Raw genomic sequence first — 23,582 nt, 5'->3', positions numbered from 1 at the left:
AGTTAAATAGCAGGGCTTGAGGAATTTGATCTTTGTGAATTCTTGTACAAATTGGCCTGATCTGCACCTCTCACAATAAATGTGCAGACTGGAACTTAGTTAACCACTGACACTTCCTGAATAATCTGTTGCAGTTCTCAGATTTTAAAAGAAGGATCAAAAATACTTTTAAAAATGAAAATGATAGGAAATACATTTTAGAAATACATATTTTGAGAGAATCATAGAATAGTAGGGTTGGAAGGGTCCTAGAAGACCGTCGCGTCCAATCTTTAAATATATATTTAAAATCTATATGATTTTTGTGCGAATTTTTTTAAATGGTAGATTAATTTGGAAAAAGTACAGGACAGAGTTTGGGTGAATGCAAAAGTGACACAGACTAGAAAAGACTGATTTGCCCATCGCGAGAGATAATTGCGGTAGACACTTCAATGCATTTTAGTGCTGAACAGTTAGCTCTAAAACACTTTGAAGTTTTAATCAAATGTCAGCAGCTCTGCAGAAGATTAACAACAACAAAAATTCTCTGGAGTTCTTGCAGCTACCAAAGCATTAAGAAAAGGGGGAAACAAATATTGTTCCTTTTCCCATTGATATTTTTTTCTTCAGTGCACCAGCAATTAGAATATCACCCAATTCACATTTTTGAAAAGCTCCAGACAATTTCCGAAGTTTAATTGGTAATTAATTTTGTTTCAGCTTCCTTCATTCTAAAACATCCACTTATGTGGTGGGTTTTGTTAGTTAGGGTGTGGATGGAAAAAGGCAGCTCTGCAAAACAGGTTAAAACTGGCTATAAAATTAGCTGTTTATCACCATGTGTCTTCCACTTTTTCACATCCTCTATTGCAAATTTGCAAAAAGCAAACAGTTTTGAAATGTGTGATGGTGAAAGAGATTATTCTGTTGCCCTTTGGCTGCTTAGGTTTCTATCCACATATGTGGTCTAAATACAAGCTTTGACCATTTGATATTTATCTAGCGCTGACTTGCAAAGCCGTGCTCCATTTTCCTTCCTTCCTGCATATTATCAGGTAGTGTTGAATTCTGAGAAATAGCTTTGTCTTTTAGGCAAATGTTGTGGCTTCACACCATTTAAAATGCATTTGAGATTGGCATTAATTGACATATGTTAGTATTGAATTTCCTCTGCAGATGTTCTCTGGAAGGCTCCTTCTGACCTTCCTCCCCTCCCTCTCTTGTTCTCTTTTGTTCTGAGCTGCATATATTTTGCTGCTCAAAACTGATAATGGCTTCTGACTGTGAGGGCTTGAATGCATGCACAATACACTTGCAGTGTCTTCATTGACCCCTAGCTCATGTCAGATTATAGGCGTGGTACTTTCCACACCTACGATTTCTGCATCTTTGATGACACAACTGTCTTGCTGAATGAACACATGTCCGAATCAAACAGCGAACCCTAGTGCTGAGCTAGGGGGAGATTTTCATGAATGTTATTTCCCTCTCCCTGTAAAAAATAATGCCCCCCTTCACCACATTTTTTTTTTGGCACCCCGTTGCAAAAGGCTGTGAAAAGTGTCCATAAGAGTGTGAATCTTGGCGGAAGAAGAAACTCATCCCTGTTTCTGAGGCAAACTGGCAGACTTCTTTTATTATTACTCATTTATTTATTTGATTTGTACCCCACCTTTCTGGCAAGAAAAATGGCACTCAAGACAGCTTGTCATCATAAACAGAACTCAGTCAAAACAATAATAAAACAAATGCATTAAAACACAATTAAAAACACAACAATAATAGAATAAAACCAGCATCCCACCCAACAGACCCACTTACACGCCAAAGGCCTGCTTGAATAAAAAGGTCTTTGCCTACTGACAGAAGGACAGCAGAGAGGGATCAAACCTAACCTCCCTCAGCAGGGAGTTCCAGAGCTTGGGAGCACCAACCAAGAAGGCCCTCTCTTGCGTCACCCCCAAACACACCTCTGAAGGCAGCAGCCTCAAAAGAAGGGCCTCTCCTGAAGATCTTAAGACCTGGGCAGGCTCGAATGGGAGAAGGCCTTGTCCCGTGTCATATAGGGCTTTATAGGTTATAACCACACTTTGAATTCTGCCCAGAAACAGACTGGTAGCCAGTGAAGCTGTTGCAACAAGGGAGTCACACGCTCCCTGTAACTGGTCCCAGTCGACAGTCTGGCCACAGCATTCTAGACCAGCTGAAGTTTCTGAACAGATTTTGAAGGCTGACCCATATAGAGCCCCAGTGCAGTTAAGCATACCTGACTAGCTGTGGTGGAATGTGGATAGGGATTTGCATTTGGATGCATGCCTGTAAGCATATCCCACAGAAAGTAATGCAACGAATATGAATGGCACCCACACTGAGATGCACTTCTGAATGCAGACATCCCTCCACATTTCACCACTTTTACTCGGATGTGCACCTGCATCCAAATTATGCATAACTATACGTAACTAGGGTTGGAATAGGGATATCCATTCCTGGGAAATCCTGCCCTTTGGTGGTTTGCCGGCCTTCTGCAGTGCGCCTGACTCAGCTCGCTTCTGTGAGCCAAGCCATGCAGTTTCCCCAAATTCTGGGGATTTTAATGCATTTTTTTATTGGCCGTAATTTGCACAAATAGAGAATTGTGCAATTTGCGGTCAAAATTTGTGTAAATTCTCTTTTACGCCCCAAATAATAATTTACGGAAATTCTGCCAGCTGGCCCGACCCGTTGTGCGCCGAGTCGGGACAACTGGTGGAAGACGTAATGGAGTCTGGGGCAGGGAGCTGAGCTGACAAAAGCTTGTCGAGCTCCACCCCCCACCTGGATTCCTGCAACATCCCTAGGCTGGAATGAGGCAAAAGTCTTTCTGTGCAGTGCTAGCAGGGCAATGGGACAATCAGCACAGCATGGCAAAACAGGATGTATTGGCTGCATTGCCCCAATAACAGGAACTCATCCCTTCTCCCCATACCCCCATTCAGAGAGAGGGCAATATAAGGGTTGGATTAGGCATTAGCAGTGTCATCACATAACCAGATCTGATTGGCTGTACAGCACTGAGACATCATCTTGTTCACCCTGATTGGCTGGGCCCATTCCATGAATCTCCCTTCCCCCAAAAGTCATCTGAAGTAGTGGTATATTGGTCTTTCAAAATGGTTTTTCAAAAAAGTGAAAGGGTATTAAAGTAGTGGGATTTTCTAGGAAGCCTTCACAGTCCGCAAAAGCGAAATTTTCACCTTGAATTTTTTTGTGTGCAATCATCCTGTGTGATATTAGCATATCTATACACTTGTGTAAATATGAAGCTTAGGAAGCGAGTACCTTGCAAAATCAGGTGCTTTTTGCTGTACTCATAGCATGGAGCTTGGGTGACATATATGCAACTGCTACTGCCAAGGGGTGAGCAAATCCTGTCTCTATATTTTTGCACATGGCAATTATCTTCCAAAATGTTCCTATGACCTTTGCAAACAGTACGTCTGAACAGTAGCTGAACATTGCATGAGGACTAGCATCTCCAGTCATGTTCCCCATTCAAAACAAGAGATGGAACTGTATAAAATCAACGCAGAAATATGTGGTGAGTTATATTTCTTTGGAGAGCTTGTAAAATAGCATATTTGATTAGGACTTTCTCTTACCAGAGTAGTGATTTACCAGGTCCTCAAGGCACTGAAAGGTTTGCCGAGGAGAAATGTAATACCAGTTATTTGGCAGGCGGAAGATTCTGTAATGTTTCACCTGTACGTGCCTGACTGATAAGGAATATAAACCTGGAGAAACAGAAAAGTCTTGTTACATAAATGAAATCCACATGTAGCAACCTAAAGGAAATAGTGGTACATCCTCTGGATACTGAGAAACTTGAGAACTGCTGAGACATTTAGGGCGCAACCCTATGGCTGCTAGTCAGCGGCTAGACAGCCATAGGCTATGTCGGTTCCTGGAGAACCAAACCCCACCCCCTCCTGTGCCACCTCGTAGGCAGCGCGGATCAGCCCTGTGCTCCGCACTTGTAAGAACAGTGTGGAGCGGTGAAAACAGGGTGTTCCTGGGGGCAGGCTGGGGCGGGGAGGTTGGAAATGCTTGCATGACACATCCTACGTGTCATCTGGCTGCTGCTTCCTGCGCTCTGAGGTCCTGTGGCTAGACAGCCGAAATCAGCAGTCTAGCCATGAATGCAGGGCTGGGGGAGCAAGGAGGAAATCTGCTCCTCACCATTCCCCCTGCCCTGCACTGGATAGGCAGTTGCCTCTGGGGTCGGAGGCAACCGTTGATCCACATAGGATTGCTCCCTCCAGGGACTATAGACACTGTCTTTTTCATTGTTATGCCATCCTCCAATGAATCACAGGAATTGTAATTTGGTGCTGAGAATTCCTTATTGGAGAGACCTAGCCCCTTGCACAGAACTGCAGTACCAAAGATTCCCATGGACAGGGAATGACTGTTAACGCAGTAGATGTCTGTGGGTACATATCATTATACCTAGAGCTTTTTTTGCTATCATAGGAGCCCTCCTAGTATCTGGGAAGAATCCATTATGATTAGATGATTAGATGCTGTACATCAGGGGTGGACAGAAGGTAGATCTCCAGATGTTTTGGACTTCATCTGCCAGGAGCCTCTGCCAGCATAGCCAATGGTCAGGAATACTGGAGTTGAAATCCAAAACATCTGGAGATGTACTTTCTGCTTACCCTTGCTGTACATCTTCTCTGTGATGACTTGGAGGACTGGAAATCAGAAGTGTGGTTAAAAAGAAAGTTTGACACAGAGTGGTGGCTTTGATGGTCCCAGAGCGGAAGAGATGCATAGTCCATCGGGCTGGGTGAGAATTTTATTTCAGTTCATTTTTGATAACAATTTACTAAAATTCACAACTTCCTTCATATTCAGGACAGAAAGTACTTGAGATTTGTTAAAAAATCAAATGTAGGAGAAACTGACACATTTGTCCATCCAGACCCAGGGCTTTGAGTGTCTACTCTAGTCTCTAGCCCTTAAACGTCTGGGGTTGGAGTCATAGGTATTCAACCATGCTTGTGTGGTGCTGAATTAGGGTTGCTACCTTTTTTTTCTGACAGGCTTCTCATCTTTAACAGCTATATGACAGGCAGGTATATCGTGGTCCTCTCCATACTGGGAATAGCTGTGCCTATTGAATTTAGCGTGTGCAGATGGGTGAGAATTTCATTTCACTTTGTTTTTGATAAGAATTTCCAAAAATTTGCAAAGTTCTTCAGATCCAGAAGAGAAATAACTTGAGATTTTTTAAAACACTGAATGTGGGAGAAAGCAGAACTGACAGATCCATCTATCCCTAATAGCAATGCAATATCCTTTATTGGTTCTGGTGAAGGGTTTGTAGGCTTATGATGTAAATAGAATCAGCAATAGTTTGCTGATTCTTGTCTGCATTTTTGTCATGGTACAGCCCTTGTGTAGGGACTGTAAGCTAAGGATGGATGAAAGTCCCTTACCTGGTCCCGCAGCTGTTTTCGGTCGGGGGGGGAGGCGCTCCGTTTCTCCCCCCGAAATTCTTGGCAGGGGGGAGGCGCCCCACCCCTCCTGGCCGAAATTCAGGCCGGGGGGGAGGCGCCCCATCCTTCGCCGCTGAAATTCTGGCCGGGGGGGAGCGCCCCGTCTCCCCGGCCGTGAAATAAAAAAGTAAATTGTAAAAAAAAAAAATCGTGATGATTTACGTAGCCTATCACGGCTAGATTTTCAAAGTCAGACATGATAGGCTATGTAAATGTTTACGTAGCCTATCACGGCTGACTTTGAAAAAAAAAAAGCGCGTACGCAAATGGCGGCGCCCATGGGCGCCGCCATTTGCGTTCCTTATTTGGGCATGGGTAGTCTACATAAAGATTTACGTAGACTACGGCGAAAATAAGGGAACGCAAATAGCGCCGTAGAGCCCTTATTTTCGCTGTAATCTACGTAAATCTTTACGTAGACTACCCGTGCCCAAATAAGGAACGCAAATGGCGGCGCCCATGGGCGCCGCCATTTGCGTACGCGCTTTTTTTTTTTCACAGTCAGCCGTGATAGGCTACATAAACGTTTACGTAGCCTATCATGGCTGACTTTGAAAATCTAGCTGTGATAGGCTACATAAATCATTACGTAGCCTATTACGTTTTTTTTTTTAACTTTACTGGGAAATGGCAGCGGCGGCAGCCGGTCGGAATACCGGCCGCCGCCGCAACACCGCTGCAACGCCGCCGAGAGGGACATTCACACGAGGTAAGTCCCATCCCGGGGGGGGGGCGGGGGGGTGTCGGAGAATTTCCCCACCAATTTCGGGGGGCCGAATGCGTTGGCATTTGGCCTCCCGGAGATTTGTGGAGAAATTCTCCGACATCTCTACTGTACGCTCTAAGTTTCTCGTGGAGAGGCATTTATCTGAAACTGCACCCTCCCCCTGCCTTAAAACCATGGATTTTATCTGCACTGAGAAAAGATTTGAAAACTAGTCCTTTCTCTGATATGGTACACAATCTTTCCCCATAGGTACAGTTGCAGGCAAATGTCTCTTCATATGAAAACGAGCTATTACAGCCCCTGTGTGAAGACAGCACCACGTTGAAATGCCAAAAACCCCTTTATTGGACAGAAGGAGGAATTTCTAAATAGGTCACGCAGTATAGGTCACGCAGTATAATCTGCTATATGCAGATTGCTGTTTGCAATGTTCCATCTGTTCTTAAAAGGAAATGTCTGGAACAGAAGTGATAAACGTAAAAACACAAATCTCTCATTTACTCACCTTTTGTCGTCTCGCTCTTTCTAATCATGAAAGAGCCAACCTTGGTATCGGGAAGTAGCAAAAGTTCTTCAGCTTTTTCTCTTCCTAGGCCTTCAAATAACCAACTGCAGAAGGGGTGGTGGGGGTGGGGAAGGAAGATCAGAATTATACAGGTGAAAAGAGAAACCAGTTTTGTCCCTTGAAGTGCAGAGTGAGCTGGAAAGTACGGCACAATGCGTCTGTGGAAATATTGTGTCTTTCTGCAACCTAGATTTCCCCCAACAGCTGGAAAATTGCCAGTTAGGAATGACTAGACAAAGGCCCCAAAATATGGTGGTTTATGTGTGTGTGGGAAGGGTCTATATATTGCAAGAAGCCTTAGAGGGCAAGACGTATCATCTTCACTGCAAGCTTGGAGCTGGGTCAGCAGATTTTGCCTTCACTCAGCAGTGTCTTCAAGTGTAATTTCCCTCTAGGAATGGGTAATAGGTAGCCATGCACTTAGAGAAGAAATGTAGAGGTGTGCCCTTGGGGGACACCACTGGAGTGGGGACTCAATGTGCTCCCTGCCCCTGGCGAGTTCGGTGGCTGGGATGAGGGGAAGGTATTATCACATAGAAAAATATATATATTTAAAACATTTCTTGGCCACCTTTCAGGCCAGAAGGCCTCCCAAGGAGGCTTACAGCAATAAAATACATAAAACAGTTAAATAACTAAAAGCTATAAAACATAAAAACAATAAAACAACAATAACAGCCAACAATAAAACTAGCAACAACGATGGCAGTAACAGCAACAACATTAGTCATATCAAGAGAAGGCCATGGTAAAGTAGTATGTTTTCAAGGCCTTCTTAAAAGCCTGCAATGACAAAGCATGGCAGACCTCTGATGGCAATTTGTTCCAAAGGTGTGGGGCCATTGCAGAGAAGGCCCTCTCATGTGTGATCACCCACCTGACTGCTCTTACAGGTGGGTAAATGAGAAGGGCCTCTTTTTCTGATCTTAAAATGCAGGCAGGCTGATATGGGTGAAGGGGGTCCTTCAAGTAACTTGGTCCCAAACCATTTACAGCTTTAAAGGTCAAAACCAGCACTTTGAACTGGGCTCAGAAACACACTGGTAACCAGTGCAGCTGGTGCAGTATAGGCATATTTGATCAAATCGCCTCACCCCCACCAAAACTCAAGCAGCCATATTCTGCATGAGCTGGAGTTCCTGAATTGTCTTCAAAGGCAGCCCCACATACAGCACATTACAATAGTTCAGCTTGGACATCACTAGTTCATGGATGACTGAGGCAAAGTCCGTCCTCTTCAGATAGGGCCGCAGTTGGTGTACCAGCCTAAGCTAGTAAAAAGCACTCCTGGAGACTGCAGCCACCTGGACTTCCCCAGCTAGTTCAGAGTCCAGGAGGACTCCCAGACTGAGCACTTGGTCTTTCAGGGGGAGTGAGCCCATCTAAGACCAGTTGTAAACCTCTATCTGAAGTAGTTGGTTTCCCAACCCATTGTACTTCCATCTTGTCTGGATTAAGTTTCAGCTTGTTCACCCTCATCCATCCCAAAACGGCTTCCAGATACTGGTTCAAGTGTTCTATAGCCTCCTTGGGATGTGCAGATGGAAATGAGAGGTAGAACTGATTATCGTCTGCATACTGATGACATTTCAGCCCAAACCTCCTGATGACTTCCCCCAGCGATTTCATGTAGATGTTAAAAGAGCATGAGGGACAAGATGGAACCTTGTGGCGCCCCATAGGCTAACAGCCATGGGGTGGAACAGAGGTCCCCTAGCACCACCTTCTGAGACTGCTCCTTCAGAAAGGACTGGAACAGTTTAAAACTGTGTCTCCCAAGCCCAATCCAGATAAACAATCCAGAGGGATACCATGGTCAATGGTATCAAAAGCTGTTGAGATGTCCAAAAGAACCAACAGGGTTGCACTCCCCCCATCCATTGATCTAAGTAATCAGTTTCATCCAAAACAACTTGGAGTTGTGAGGTCATCACACACTCCAGCACCTTGCCCAAGAATGACAAGTTTGACACAGGGCAGTAGTTATCCAGAACCGTAGGATCAAAATTTGGTTTCTTCAACAAAGCCCTCACCACAGCTTCTTTCAAAGCTGCAGGAATCTCACCACCCCTCAAGGAGGCATTTACCACCTCAGAGGTCCAGATATCCAGCCCAGCTCTGGTAGATTTCACAAGCCAGGATGGACAAGGATCTAAAGGGCAAGTAGTAGGCCTCAGTCCTCTAAGCAGTTTGTTCACATCCTCAAATTGCACAAGCTGAAATGTATCCATAATATGACTAGATGATGCACCAGCCCCGTCTATATCAGACTCTGTCAAAACAGTGGCATTCTAGATGGCACAAATATGAGCGATTTTATCTGCAAAGTGTTTGGCAAATTGTTCACAGCGGGCGTTTGAGAGTTAGAGTTCTTGTGTTCCAAGGCCTACACCCAAGAGGCCTTTAACCACATGAAAGAGCTCTACTGGATGACAATGAGCAGATGCAATGGTGGTGGAGAAGTAGCCGCCATCACTGCCACAGAATAAGCTCACAAGTGGATTCTTACCTGTGCTCGATTGCATTTGTACTGAGTCTTCTGCCATTTGCACTCTGATCGTCACAGAGTCGTTGCATCACCCTCAGCTCCTCAGAATACCAAGGAGCTGACATGGTTCTATGACTAGGTCGAGGGCTTCTCATCTGTGTCCCAGATTACGATTCTTGGTCAGGCCAGAGTGCAAGATAATGTCAGGAGCTTTGTACACATTTACACCCACACAGAGTTTTCAATTGATGCAGGACTAGCAGCTGTACTGCCCGCTGAAGAAGCCTATTTCTACTCATATTTTTGTAAACAAAGCAAATGTTATAAAGACACAACCAAATGGGGGTGAGCATGTAAGTGTTTGCGTATATTAGGGGTGCTGAACCTCTATCAGCCCAAAGGCAGAATTAAATTTAAAGCTCTCTGGGCCACTCGCATGGTGGGTGGGGCCAAAGGCAAAAGGGGTGGGGCCAAAATACCAAAATGCCAGTATATTTTATCTTGAAGTTCTTATTGCCAGTGACTAGGCCTTAGGAGAGGCATTTCAACCTTTCAGAATGGGGGGGGGGGAACGACACAAAAATTGGGAAACCATGGAAGGATTGGCAGGGGGAAGGTAGGCATGATAAGGGGGCATGGGACCCCAGATGGATCAGATTTGCCCACAGGACTGGGGTTCAATGCCCCTGAAACGCACAGGCATATGTACACACACATGTGTAGTTGTATATGTGTATCTACAAGTAAACATTGAGAAATTCCTTACCCGTGATAAACTTTTGCTACAAATTTTTCTGGGATATAATTTTCTAGACCTGTAGTGAGGGAACGGGCTCTCCACCAGCCTCCTTCGCTGCAAAAGCAGAAACAGAGAAAACAGCCCTAAAATGCATGTCAAAGCCTGCCTTCTTTGCAGTAAACAAATCAAGGTAGAAATGGCCTAAAATACAATTGTGTGGGCTGTGAACCCTAGGGTGCATGCAAGGGATGAAGATGATCATCAGTGAAATTACTGGACTTCCTCTTTCCACCTGAGTTTTTTTAAAAAAGACCCTCTCAGCTGTAAAGCTAATGAGACTTCCTTTTTCCAAATGAGGTAACATCTTTTCCCCCCTCATGCTATTTTGGCTGCTCATCTGGCTGTCGTCTGTGCCAGAGAATTTCAGTGTACGACTCTGTCGTGAGCCTGGAAAACCCACGTGTCTGTTCTGAAAGGAAGATTGTTTCTCTGTGATATTTTAGGGCTTTTATTATTTTATTTGGCATGCTCAGCTGTCCTTAGACATGGGTGGCTGGTGCTTCTTTTGGATATCAGAGGTGTTGCAAAGTAGTTATCTTTTAACATTCTATGTCAGTAGGGGGGGTCAGAGAAGTTTCCTCACACGTTACTAGAATGAATGAGAAGGGATGTATGGGTTGTGTAAAATCCACTCCGTCTGCATTTCACGGATTGTCAGGCACCTTTCGTTCCATCATCGGCGCATTGACGGAATCAGATTTTTTTCATTTCTGAATTTGCACATGTTCGCACTTGCGAAAATGTGCAAATCGCCCCCCCACGTGCATTTTCATGCTTTAGCCTATAGGGGAAATGCACATTTTCAGGTGTTTTTTTATTCTGCATATTTTTTCTATTACTAAATTTGTGCAAAATTTCGGAAAGTTAAAAAAATGGTCCACAAGTCCACGGAATCCACCCGACTGGGGAAAAGCTGTTCCACTGCGGAATCCATGGGTTGGATTCATAAAAATCTGAACTCATTTGATTCCATTGCGGATTTCTCCAAATCCCTATGCATGAGGGGTAGTCTGACACGATGCCCTAGCGGGCCACACATTTTGTGCCTGTGGGAAGGGACACTATGCACGTATTGTTCCTTCACACAAGAGGGGATCATGCCCCCCTGAATGGTCCAGAAACCCACCTCATGTGGGGGAGCTCTACACACATGTGTAGATGCACACGTAGGGTGGCTATGTGTCCTACTTTACCGGGGACACTCCTTCTAGCTATAAAGCTGTCAGAGGAGGACAGACCTCCATTTGAAAGCATCCTTTGTCTGATGGACTGTCCAGTCCAAGTCTCATTTAAAGATAAAGAGCTGTAAGAAGGGAGAGCTTGAAGGATCCTTGAAGTCGGCCATCCACAGTTAGCACCTGGACAGCAGACGCAGCAGGCACACAGGTCACCTGGCCACAGTCTTCCTGACTATGTTGAGATGTGTTGTATTTCTATTTAAATTTCAACATTTCTTTCCAAATTTGCATTTATACATATAAATCAGAATATACAAACTGAATTCTATGCCAATCTCTGGCCTCTTTTGTCCTCTCTTTTGCTGTTGGCCGAGGCATCCTGGGAGTTGTAGGACTTATTTCTGTTTAAACATGCGTAGGATTGCACCCTAAAAGCCCCGTCTAGAAGTACCCATAGACTCTCCTTATATTGTTTAAAATTTAAGAATAAAATGAAGGCACTTAAATTGTAAGCATGCTAATTTTAGCATGCCCTAAGAGCTGTGTATTCTATTACAATTTTGAACATTGTCAGCCAGTGGAAGGACTTGAGATGTATCCTGTTCTGTAACTAACATGATAGGAATCAACAATATAGCTTGGTCCACTATCATTTTATGAGTGTTAACAATTGTTTGCATAGGCTGCAAGGTCCTTTACATTTTTGCACCACAGTGGTATCATAACAGGAAGAGGAAAGTTCCATTAAGTGTTGACTTTTATGCTTGCCAACTAAGAGCTCAAATGCTTGCTTGGTACACAACAGGTAACTGGGAGCAGAAATATCTTTTGCTGTCTGATTTTTTTTTTTAATACCATTACCAGTAGCCCACTTCAGAATACCTCAATTGTGCAAAACACCTTGTTTGCCAGTTATTTACAAAACAAAGACTTTGATCTGTTTCTTAGGTGCATGTAGAAAAAGTGACTTCACCCCCTTATTTTCACATGCAGAAAAGGAGAGGAGGGGGAATTTGTTGGCAACCACCTACTGATTGCCATTTGTGGGGTTAGGAAAGATTTTTCTCCCCCAGATCAGATTAGTCGAGCTGTGGGGAGCCATATGGGTTTTCCCTTCACCACGAGGTTTAGCTTCTTTCCTCAATTCATCTGGAACTATTTCGTGCTGCCTTGCTGCTCCTGTTGATTTCTTTCTGCTCCCATCAACTTCTTGGGGCATATGTGGCTTTTGTGTAGAAGAAATGGATTTCAAGCTGCATTCCAGGCAGGGACAGCTCCAGGATTGGTGCAGGGTAAAGTGTCCTGTGGTGAGCCCCCTCCTCTAGTAGTGGGCTGTGGCAGGCTTATCTGGGAGTGACGGTGGGCAGTAGAAGCACCAGCTGACTAGGGGCTGCCATTTAAATTTCCCACAATGCTCCAGAGTGACACTATGTTGGAGGCATTATGGGAAATTAAAATGGCAGCTAGACCCAGATACCTGGTGCGGCTCAGAGCACCGATCCAGATTGTTGTTGTTGTTTTAAAGAGTGGCCCAGTTAGTGGTGGCCCCTGGGGCACTGGCAGCTGCCCAAGGATGCCAGGTGTTGATGCCAGCCCTGGTTCCAGGCAACCTTTGGGTTCTATGGAAGCTTATCAGAGGCTTTCCAGTGAGAAAACCAGCAATAGCAAATAAGCTTCCCTGAAACACCGTAGGTTGGATCCAGACTTAGTCACGCTTGGAGTAGACCCACTGAAAATCAATGGGACAAGTTAGTCATGACCAACTTATGTCCCATTGATGTCAGTGGGTCTACACTAAGCATGACTAAGTCAAGATTCAACCCAGTTCATCCACCACTACCATGCTGCCTCCAACATCTCACAGATGAAAATATGGAGACACTTCTTGTGATACCCATCTTCTCCCATCTTCTTTTTGCAAAGAATGTACCAACATTTGCAAAGTTCTCCCCATTTGGGAGGAAAAGAACTAGAGATTTAAAAGCATTGAAGGTGGGAGAAAGCGTAACAGACAGATTCCGTCATCCCTAATTCTGGCAGCATGGTGGCTGGCTGGCTGGCTGGTCCCAATTCTTTCAGCTAGTTCTTGTTCTCCAGTTCCATGAACTGACCCTCTGAAGAGCTGAATGGACTAATGGTTCTGGGGCATGGCAAATCTGCTCAAAATATTGAGTTGGTTCACATGTGCAAGCTAGGCCAACTGCTTCTTACTCTACATGATCTCTCTCTCTCTCTCTCTCCCTCTCCCCCTTTCTCCGATCATGCAGACAAAGCTCTGGTCTGTCTGTAGACCAGACCTCCCCCCCCCAACACACACACACAGCTGTAAAACATGCTGCTGTATTCATGGAAAGGGCTCCTTGGAAACTCGACCCATAAAGCTCAGTCCACGTGGATGTTTCTCACATGATCCTGGACATGGGGATAGATTGCATGAAGAAAACACATGGCTTGGTTTGCATGTGTGGGATGGCCCATTCCATGCCCATGAGCTTTTAACTATGGATGTGAGTCTGAGCTAGAAAGCAATGCATAAGGGGCAAAAGTGTCCTAGCAGCTGTACCTGTTTTCAAAGTTCCTCTTAGCCAGAAACAAAATGCACTCTAAATATGTATGATATAAAACAGTGGAGCCCAGCATCAAGTAACAGGAATTTCATTTTTTTCCTCAACGTAATGCAAGTTCTTTTTAAGAGCTTAATTAATTTATTTTTTTTAAATAAGAACATACGTACTCTGATATCACGCGTAGTTTCTCTCCGACTTGAAATATAGGCTGGCTTATATCTGGTGTGGGATAGTCATCAAGGACAGCAAGAAAATCACTTCTGTGGCCTAGAAGGAATGAATGAATGAATGAACGCTATAACATGTGCAGTGGAATAGGACTGATCAACTTCTTCAGCAAAGTCCTGTGGCTGTCATGTCCACCCCACTATAAATTATAATACATTTAAAAGGATGTGGGACAAAATTAGTCTCCATTTGAATACAGTGCTTCATTTAAAGAGATGCCAGGGATGAAGTCTTTCTGGGAACGCCATCCTCTGATCAGGAAGCCCTACTTCTAATCCCTGCTGTTTAGTGTTTCAGTCACTGTGGTAACTCACTGATGAGAGAAATGCACTCTGCTCATGCTTGAGGGCACCTTGCATTTATGCTTACTTGATAGGCTCCAGGGTTGAGCTCTGGCACTGAAACAAAACAAAACAAACGCAGATGCCAGGGGCTGTGATGTATTCAAACACAGTGAATTAACTGCACCCCTTAAATATTGCCCAGTCTCCAGACTCCCCCACCCCCTTCCCTTGGGCTAGGACAGGGACGAGCAATTTGTGGCTATCCAGATATTTCAGCTTACAACTATCTTCAGTCCTAGCCAGCATTAGGGCTGGGTGAGAATTTAATTTCAATTTGGGTTTGATATAGAGATGGGCAAAACCTCCCCTGTCTGCCCTGCATGCTGCTCACTGAATCCCTGCTACTTATCTGACCTGGTGAGCAGTGCGGGGCGAGCCACTGGGCCATCCAAGGGACTCTTGTTTTTTTCAACAAGCCTCCATTGTTGTGCAAGACCGGGCTCTGTATTTTCGTAGATCTACTGTTTGCACATTTCTGTTGCTGAAACGAACCTTTATGGCCACCATTGTGTAGATCAACTGTGCAAACAGTAGATCTACGAAAATTCAGAGCCCCGTCTTGTGCAAAATGGCTGCTTGCATGGACACTGAGTGGCTGTTGTAAGTCTCAGCCTCATGCACAGGGTGAAGGGTGGGGGTTCGCCGAGCTGGGTTCGGGGCATGGGTGTGTGTGGGGATTTGGCGGGTTACCGGACCGAGTCAGGTGCCCACGCCACCCCTAGTTTGATAAGAATGTACCAAAATTCACATAGTTCTCCATATTTGGGACAAAAAGAACTTGAGATTTTAAAAAATCAAATGTGGGAGAAACCAAAACTGACAGATTTGTCCATCCAGGACCATAGCTTGAAGTGCTTAGTCTGGCTTTGGATCCTTGTACGTTCAACCATGTTAGTGCTGAATTAGGGTTGCCACCTCTTTTTTCTGACAGGGACAATTTTAAACATTTGAACATTCAAGAAAATGAAACTGACAGATTCACCCATTCCTCCTATAGCCAGTAGTGAGGGATTATGAGAGTTGTAGGCTAAAACATCTGGAAAGCCACAAGTTGCCCACCGCTGGACTAAGAGAAAACCCTGCTGTAAGCATCCATTCAGAGCCCTGCCAAGGAGTTGTACAGAACCTTGTTAATAACCCTGCATAGTTCCCAACACTTGTGTGAAGCCTGAATGCCATAGCTGAGGTTAAACAGAGATAACGCAAGGGCTGTACTCAGGCATATATTAAGCCCTGTTCATACTATACTATTAAGAAGTGGCCTGCTACTGTAGTGGTGTCAGCTATCACTTGTCTATAGTTCCACCAGAAGCATTGTCCTGGGCTGCTCTATTCTAATCAAAAGCTGTCATGTTGATTTCATCGTATCATACAAACAGCACATCTTTATCTTGCTGACAGAATAAAAATAGCTTGACTTTTAAAAATAGTACATGGGGGGAAATGTAAAACCACAGGAAGTCAGAAAAAATCAAGGTCACCTTCCTGTTCAGTTAGTTGTTAAGTTGGGTACCTCTTGGCTTGACTAGTTCCATCTACCAGCAGCTGTTTTTAGAATAAAAAACCTGAGCACCTCTGTCATAAAGATGAAAAATACATTTACATGTCCTGCTTGTTCAGGCATAGTTATTATTATTTTTCTGGGGAAGTGAGATCATGAGGAGAGACAATAATTTAGCGCTTTGCATACAGAAAGCTTTGGATTCAGTCCTTGGTGTATCTGTTTAAAACAGCCTTACCAACCTGGTGGCCTCCAGTTGTGTTTGGAATACAACTGCCATCATCCTTGCTGTCTCTTCTTAAAGCAGCCTTCCCAAACTGGTGCCCACCCTCCAGATGTGTTTAGACTACAACTCCTATCACCACCAGGGCACCAGGAGGTGTTGTAGTCAAAACATACCCGGGGGGCACCAGGTTGGGCAGGGTGCTTTAAAGAACCTCAGGAGACAGGGCTGGAAGAGAGCTTTGCCTAAGAGCTTGGAAAGCTGGTTTCATTTAGAGCAGACAATCGTGAGCTATAGATCTGAGTCAGTCTGGTTCATATACTGAGCAGATCCCATAGCTCAGTGATCAGCATGTGGTTCGCAAGCAGAAAGTCCTAGGTTCTGCCTCTGCAAGGCCAGTCCGAGATATTTTTCTGGCCGATGGAAAGAAAATGATAGCACCTCCTTCCATTCCATATACAAACACTGACTAGACTGGCAGTTGAATCTTTCTTCAGTGCTGGCGATGGGACAGCAGGCTCCAGTGCACATATAGCAGCAGGCTAGCTTAGAAGATGCAGGACGGGCTGCATGACACACAGCTCTCTCCTCCAACACCTTGTTGCCACCTCCCAGTACCTGCTGCTCAGGGTGACTGCCTCACTCTGCCTAACGGTAGGGCTGGCCCTGCATCCATGACTCCTTGGGTTAAAAGGGTCTCAAGTGGTAGGGCTGGGAAAGACCAAAAGCCAGTCATACTGCCTATTTGCCTCAGATGGCATACATGAGCAGGATCTGCTCACAGATGGGTACTGGCCTTGGTTCACACAAAATGTTCTATGCGGAGAGGATTTTGTGAGCCTGAGGCCCATTCCTGTCACGTGCACAGCCTGCATATCGGGGTAGTATGTGGACTTGTGCTACAACATCTCCCCCACTACCTGAGGTGACCTGGTGCCCCACATTTCTAAGCCACCCTTTTTGAGCATACTCCATAATGGCCGAGTGCTACCTCTAGCATCAAAGGCAATGTGCCTCTGAATTCCACTTGGCGTGGAACAACAGCGGGAGAGGACAATTGCCCTCATGTCCTGCTTTTGAGTTCCCCAGAGCAAGGATAGATGAATCTGTCAATTTCGGTTTCTCTCCGTTTCTGAGTTTTCCATTCTTAAATCCAGTTCATCCCAAACATTGAGAAAAACATCTGTGTGGAAATTTGTAAGAATTTTTGTGTGCATGTGGATTTCTCCTAATACATGCATTTTTGTATGTAACTTCCCAAAATGTACACATTTTTTGCAACCAATTTCCCTGATACAATGCATTTTTAATGTTATCTTCCCCTAATATATGCATTTTTGTTTGCACATTCTCCTAATATACTCATTTTTGTATGCATTTTTTGAGTGAAGAACTCTGTTGCAAAATTTGGAGAAGTGCGAATTATGAATTATAACTGAGTTTCAGTTTGCATAGAGGTTCAAAAGTGCAAATTACTTAGGTAAGTTCACATTAAAATGTGAGCTGAATAAATTTCTCCCCCATCCCTACTCCAGAGGCATCTGGTTGGCCACTGTGGAAAATAGGATCCCTGATATGTAGGCCTCTGTTCTGATCCAACAGGGCCCTTCTTATCTCTTATATTGCATTCTTGATGTAGACCAGCCTTCACTAGCCTGGTGCCCTCCAGATATTGTGGACTACAACTGCCAGCTTTTCTTACCATTGGGCATGCTGGCTGGGCCTGATTGGAGCTGAAGTCCAAAACATCAGGTTGGGGCATCAAACTAGGGAAGGCTGATGCAGACTTTAGTCCAGGCTACTCAACAAGGAAGTAATGGGTTGTGACTCTGTCATGCTCCCATCCCCGTTACTTCCTTACAATACTAAATAGCCTCCAAAATAGCACACTTCCTGTCTGGTAGTGAACACGCACCACACTTTATTGGAAATGGAAGTTGCTGCTTCATTTTAATGCCTGCTGTGAGTTTTGGCTCAGCTGTGGCCCAGAGAGAAATGGAAATGCTGCTAGTGCTAAAATGCTTTAAAACAACCAATAGTCAGCACTATCCTATGCAGAATTAGGCAGGTTGCATAGGACCAGGCTATTTAAACAACAACAACGCAGGTAGGATTGCCAGGTCCTCTAAGGTTCAGGAGTGAAAACAGGGAGCTTAACGGTGTTGTCTGTTGTGAGATGGAGCCTGTTTGGGAGCAGGGGATGACAGAACAGTGGGTCAGAAGCTTGCTATGCCTGGTGGCTCAGGGTGGATGAACATGAAGGGGGAGGGTTAATAGCAAAAATCTTACATGAGGCTTTGCAGAACATAGCCTGCTCCCTTGATTCTGTCCCCTTCCCATGAGATTTTAGTCCATTTCCTAGAGACCCTGAGAAGGATGCTAAAACCCTGAAGATTACGTGCACACTGGTGGGAGACCTGCAACAAAACGTTGCAGTGTGAAGTTTTTCTAAGTCATCAGAGTGGCTTAGAAGAGTTGCCCTCCTCTGAACTGGAGAGGGTTCAGAGGAGGGCAACAAAGATGATCAGGGGACTGGAAACAAAGCCCTGTGAAGAGAGACTGAAAGAACTGGGCATGTTTAGCCTTGAGAAGACTGAGGGGAGATATGATAGCACTCTTCAAGTACTTGAAAGGTTGTCACAGAGAAGAAGGCCAGGATCTCTTCTTGATCATCCCAGAGTGCAGGACACGGAATAATGGGCTCAAGTGACAGGAAGCCAGATTCTGGCTGAACATCAGGAAAAACCTCCTGAGTGTCAGAGCAATACGACAATGGAACCAATTACCTGGGGAGGTGGTGGGCTCTCCCACACTGGAGGCCTTCAAGATGAGGCTGGACAGCCATTTGTCAGGGATGCTCTGACTTGGATTCCTGCACTGAGCAGGGGGTTGGACCCGATGGCCTTGTAGGCCCCTTCCAACCCTACTGTTCTATGATTCTATGATCAACGTTCCAGCCAGCCACATATATTCACATCTGGCCAGCCACATCCTCCTCAAGGATACTCTTTACATCCCACCCCAGTTTCCTGTTCCCTCTCTCATCACAATAGACATAGAATCATAGAATCATAGAATAGTAGGGTTGGAAGGGGCTGCAAGACCATCAAGTCCAACCCCCTGCTCAATGCAGGAGTCCAAGTCCAAGCATCCCCGACAGGTGTTCTGCAACAACTGAGCATGTCCAGCCCTCATTCGGCTCAACACTCTGAGAATTACATTCACTATTAGTTTATAATGTCCCTGGATTTAAAAATGAAAGTCAATCACTCCTAAGAGAAAAGAACATGGAAAGGCTTGACTAGGAACTGTATACTGAAAGGATCCACAAACTGAGGAACAGATTGAATTCCTTCCAACATTTCACAGAGGAAAATAAGTTCTGTTCCTGCAACATATCCATGGAATATTACATGAGTCAACCTGACAACTTTTTATTATAGGGAGGCATATAAATATGCCTCGATATTTGTTGTTGCTTTCAGTTACATAAATATTGTCAAGTACATATTTTCTTTTGACATTGATTCAAATTAATGAGAACAAAGAATATGGACAGGCATTTTCCCCGTATGTACCATTCCAAAAAGGAAAAGGACACTCAGGGTTGTATCCAATGGGTTGTAACTAATATTCATCTAACTTAAGCCCCATTCATTTCAATGATTTACTCTAAGTAGGACTAACATTGGATACAATGTTACATCTTTCTTCAAACATTGGATATTGTCTCACTTTTATATAATAAGTTGCAGTGCAATCCTATACTCAGAGGTAAACCTTACTGAGTTCAAAGGGACTTAGTCCCAGGGAAGTGTCTATAGGACTGCAGCCTTAGTTTCATTATTGCAACATCCCAAATCCTGACAAACCAGTCAATCAAGGAGAGGGGCGATTTTCGTTTTCCAAAATGAAATGATTGAGATTGTTGCTGAAGTTAGGAAATTAATAACCAACTCCAAATCTTCCTTTTCAACACAATCATTTAAATAATTAAGAATAATTATTTCAATTATCCATTTCAGTCTGACTTCAGACCCGGTTATGGGACAGAAACAGCTTTGGTTGCCTTGGTGGATGACCTATGTCAAGAACTAGACAGGGGGAGTGTGTCCCTGTTGGTTCTGCTGGACCTCTCAGTGGCTTTCGATACCATCAACCATGGTATCCTTCTGGGCCGCCTCGCTGGGATGGGACTTGGAGGTATTGTTTTACAGTGGCTCCATTCCTTCTTGGAGGGGCGGAGCCAGAAGGTGGTGCTGGGGGACTTCTGTTCGACTCTCTGGCCATTGGCTTGTGGAGTCCCTCAGGGTTGTGTTTTGTCCCCCATGCTATTGAACATATACATGAAACCACTGGGAGAGGGTGTCCAGAGTTTTGGGGTTTCGGTGTCACCAGTACGCTGATGACACCCAACTCTACTTTTCCTTTCCATCTAATTCCAAGGAAGCTGTTGGGGTGCTGAACCGGTGTCTGTCCGCAGTAATGGACTGGATGAGGGCAAACAAATTGACGCTTGTGCTGGTGTTTTCATGGCAGACTATAGCGGGGTAGTTTGCCACAGCCTTCCCCAGTCATGGCTACCTTTCCCCCAGCAAGCTGGGTACTCATTTTACCAACCTCGGAAGGATGGAAGGCTGAGTCGACCTGAGCCGGCTACCTGGGACCCAGCTTCCTCTGGGATCGAACTTAGGTCGTGGGGAGAGTTTCGGTTGCAATACTGCCGCCTACTACTCTGCGCCACACGAGGCTCATTTGTACATAATGACCAATCATTAATTAACCCATGGTTGGTTAGAGGTGAGCACAAATGCACTACCTCCTGCCCAGTAGCCACTTCTGCTTTGGATCTGGTTTAGCAAGCAATCCAAGAATGCCCCATTCCTGGATTCTTTGGTGTGATGTCTGAACCTGGCACTCTGGGTTGTTGAGGGAGAAACAACCCAGTGTTTTAACACAACAACAAACTATGGGTTAAAAGTCCAGGTTGTTTCTCTCTCAACAACCTATGGGTTGTTGTTAAACAACCCATAGGTTATTGTTGCATGTGAACTGGGTTATTTGCCAATTTACAGGCATCATAATATTTCAAAAATAGGGGTAAATTAATTCCTCCCCTCCTCCAGGGATAACTCAAACTGGTCACTGCACTCTTAGGACAAGTATTTGACCAAATAAACTCATTACACAATTTTTGCCATTCTTTCAATCTAAAACATGTGACCTTCAAAGGGATATTGACTAATAAGAAAATCACTTTTGGCAGAACATTCCTTTTGATTGATGAAACCCTTCCCATCTATGATAACTTCAGTTCTGTCCATGTCTTCATATCTTCCTGAACATGCTGAAATAATTCCTTACATTTTAATTCCACTATTTCTGCTACATTCTCTGCTACCCATATTCCCAGATATTTCATTCCAGTATATTTATGTTTTAGATTGAACTGTTTAGTTCAGAGGTGGGCAGCTTGTGACCCTACAGATGTTTTGGCCTATAACTCCCATGATCCTTCACCATTGGCTATGCTGGGTAGGGCTGATAGGAATTGTTGGCTAAAACATCTGGAGGGCCACAAGTTGCCCACCCCTGGTTTAGATAAACCATTCATACTTTTTTCAGATAAAATTAATCCAAACTGATTTTGAGAAATTAACATTATAGCTGGAGATTTCTGAGAATGCATTTGTAAGATGAACTAAATATGACATAACCCTCCCAGGATTGACCTTGATATTTGAGGGAGTACCTCTGCCTGTATACACCTCTGTGTCCCGCTGTTGGGAGCTATATATTATGTGGGATACAAGAGAGGGTCTTCTTACCCTGGTTATGGATTGTCCTCTCCACAGATGCCCAGCTGGCACCAACGTTGGCCTTATTTTGGTGCCAAGTTAAGACTTGGCTATTTTCCCAAACTTTGGGGTCTCATTGGCAGTAGCTCAGTTTGATTTATTTGCTTGGGTTATTAATGTTGATTTTATAGTGATGACCGTTATAGTGGATCGTAGATTGCTGATTTATAGTTTTATTATTTACTGTGATATTGACGGAATGTACCTTGCCCTGAGATAATTGATAGAAATATTTCACTCAGTAAATAATATCACAAATAAATAGTAGGAACACATGGAGTTTCAGAGTGCTATTGCTCGCACTATCATTGGAAAGTGCGATCAGCGCCTGCATATGTTTAACTCCACAATTAAATTTGCTTGTACTAAAAGGAGAATAACTGAAACTCAAATACAACTAAGTGATATTTGCAATTTGGATTGGGTGGTTGTGGTAGGGTTGGGGGTGGGCTGGAATCAAAAGATGGAACTGGCATTAAGTATTTAGACAACCGAGAAAGAAACAACTTAGCCACAAGACTGGAGGTGACCATAGGATTTAGAAGAAAAGAAGTTCTTTGTTATTTGGGGTAAGGGTATGCTTTAAAATAACAGCCCATAATTGTCCTATAAAATGTTATCATACCGTAAGAGTTCAAAATGAACCTCACTAGCAGCAACTGCATCATGTGAGATGTGTTCAAGAGGCTTATTGCAGATCTCACTCATTGTGTCGTGGTGGGACGCATGGATCTGCCTTATGCCAGGTCATAGCATTGGTCCATCTAGCCCAGTATTGTCTTCTCTGGCTAACAGTGGCAGTCCAGGGATTCAGGCAGGAGACGAGCAAAGGGCTGGATGTGCCTGATCTCATCTGATCTCGGAAGCTAAGCAGGGTCAGCCCTGGTTAGATCTCGGATGAGACTGCCTGGGAATCAGGCTTCCTGCACTGAGCAGGGGGTTGGACTCACTGGTCTTGTAGGCCCCTTCTAACCCCATGATTCTATGATTCTATGTCAGGGATTGAACTTGGGACTTTCTACATGCAAAGCATATCCCAGGGCATGGTCTGAAGGCACATGAGGCAGCCACCTTGCTGAAGCTAAGCAGGTCTGGGTCTGCTTAGTACTTGGAGGGGAGACTGCCTGGGAACCATATGTAGCCACCTTGAATTCCATGATGGAAGAAAGGTTGGATATAAATATAAATGTAATAATTAAATAAATCTGAGCTATGGACTTTCATTTGCCTTTGGCCAGTGTTCCATGGTGATCTATGGGCTAAATCCTGAAATGGTCTGAAATGCTCCAGGTACAGGACCCACTGAGCTCAAGACCTGATAATCCAGTCTTATATTTAAGACAGGGGTTCTTTTTGGGTTAGTGGGCATATTTGTCAATTTAATTTTACACTGTAATTTGTGGGTGCTCCCACAAAATGACTGCCATGGTGAGTGGGGGAAAGGGCTTGCCCATTCATAAAATGGTTGGCCGGTCACAAAACACTAATTTCTCAGAAGGCAAACTAATGAGACTAAAAGGCAAGTAACCTGCCCAAGAACCTAAGTACAAGACAGAGCTGTGCGCTGAGGTCTAAAACA

General features: G+C 44.4%; 2 protein-coding genes across 2 annotated transcripts in view; one reads left to right on the top strand and one right to left on the bottom strand.

Moving 5' to 3' along the window:
- Nucleotides 1-23,582, top strand: part of TG (thyroglobulin) — a 224,933-nt gene that overhangs the window by 131,790 nt on the left and 69,561 nt on the right. The window lies entirely within an intron of this gene.
- SLA (Src like adaptor) overlaps nucleotides 1-23,582 on the bottom strand; it is a 33,118-nt gene that overhangs the window by 6,336 nt on the left and 3,200 nt on the right. Inside the window, exons 3-6 of the mRNA XM_084848763.1 lie at nucleotides 14,017-14,116; nucleotides 10,072-10,158; nucleotides 6,758-6,861; nucleotides 3,624-3,755 (exon numbers count right to left, since the gene is read on the bottom strand). Coding sequence (XP_084704889.1) covers nucleotides 3,624-3,755; nucleotides 6,758-6,861; nucleotides 10,072-10,158; nucleotides 14,017-14,116 — 423 coding nt within the window. The remainder of the gene's footprint in view (nucleotides 1-3,623; nucleotides 3,756-6,757; nucleotides 6,862-10,071; nucleotides 10,159-14,016; nucleotides 14,117-23,582) is intronic.

The sequence above is a fragment of the Heloderma suspectum genome, chromosome 4 (genome assembly GCF_057233095.1).
Source record: "Heloderma suspectum isolate Gila_16-S chromosome 4, 16-S_ref, whole genome shotgun sequence".
Lineage (NCBI taxonomy): Eukaryota > Metazoa > Chordata > Lepidosauria > Squamata > Helodermatidae > Heloderma > Heloderma suspectum.
This window is presented reverse-complemented; position numbering and strand designations above follow the sequence as displayed.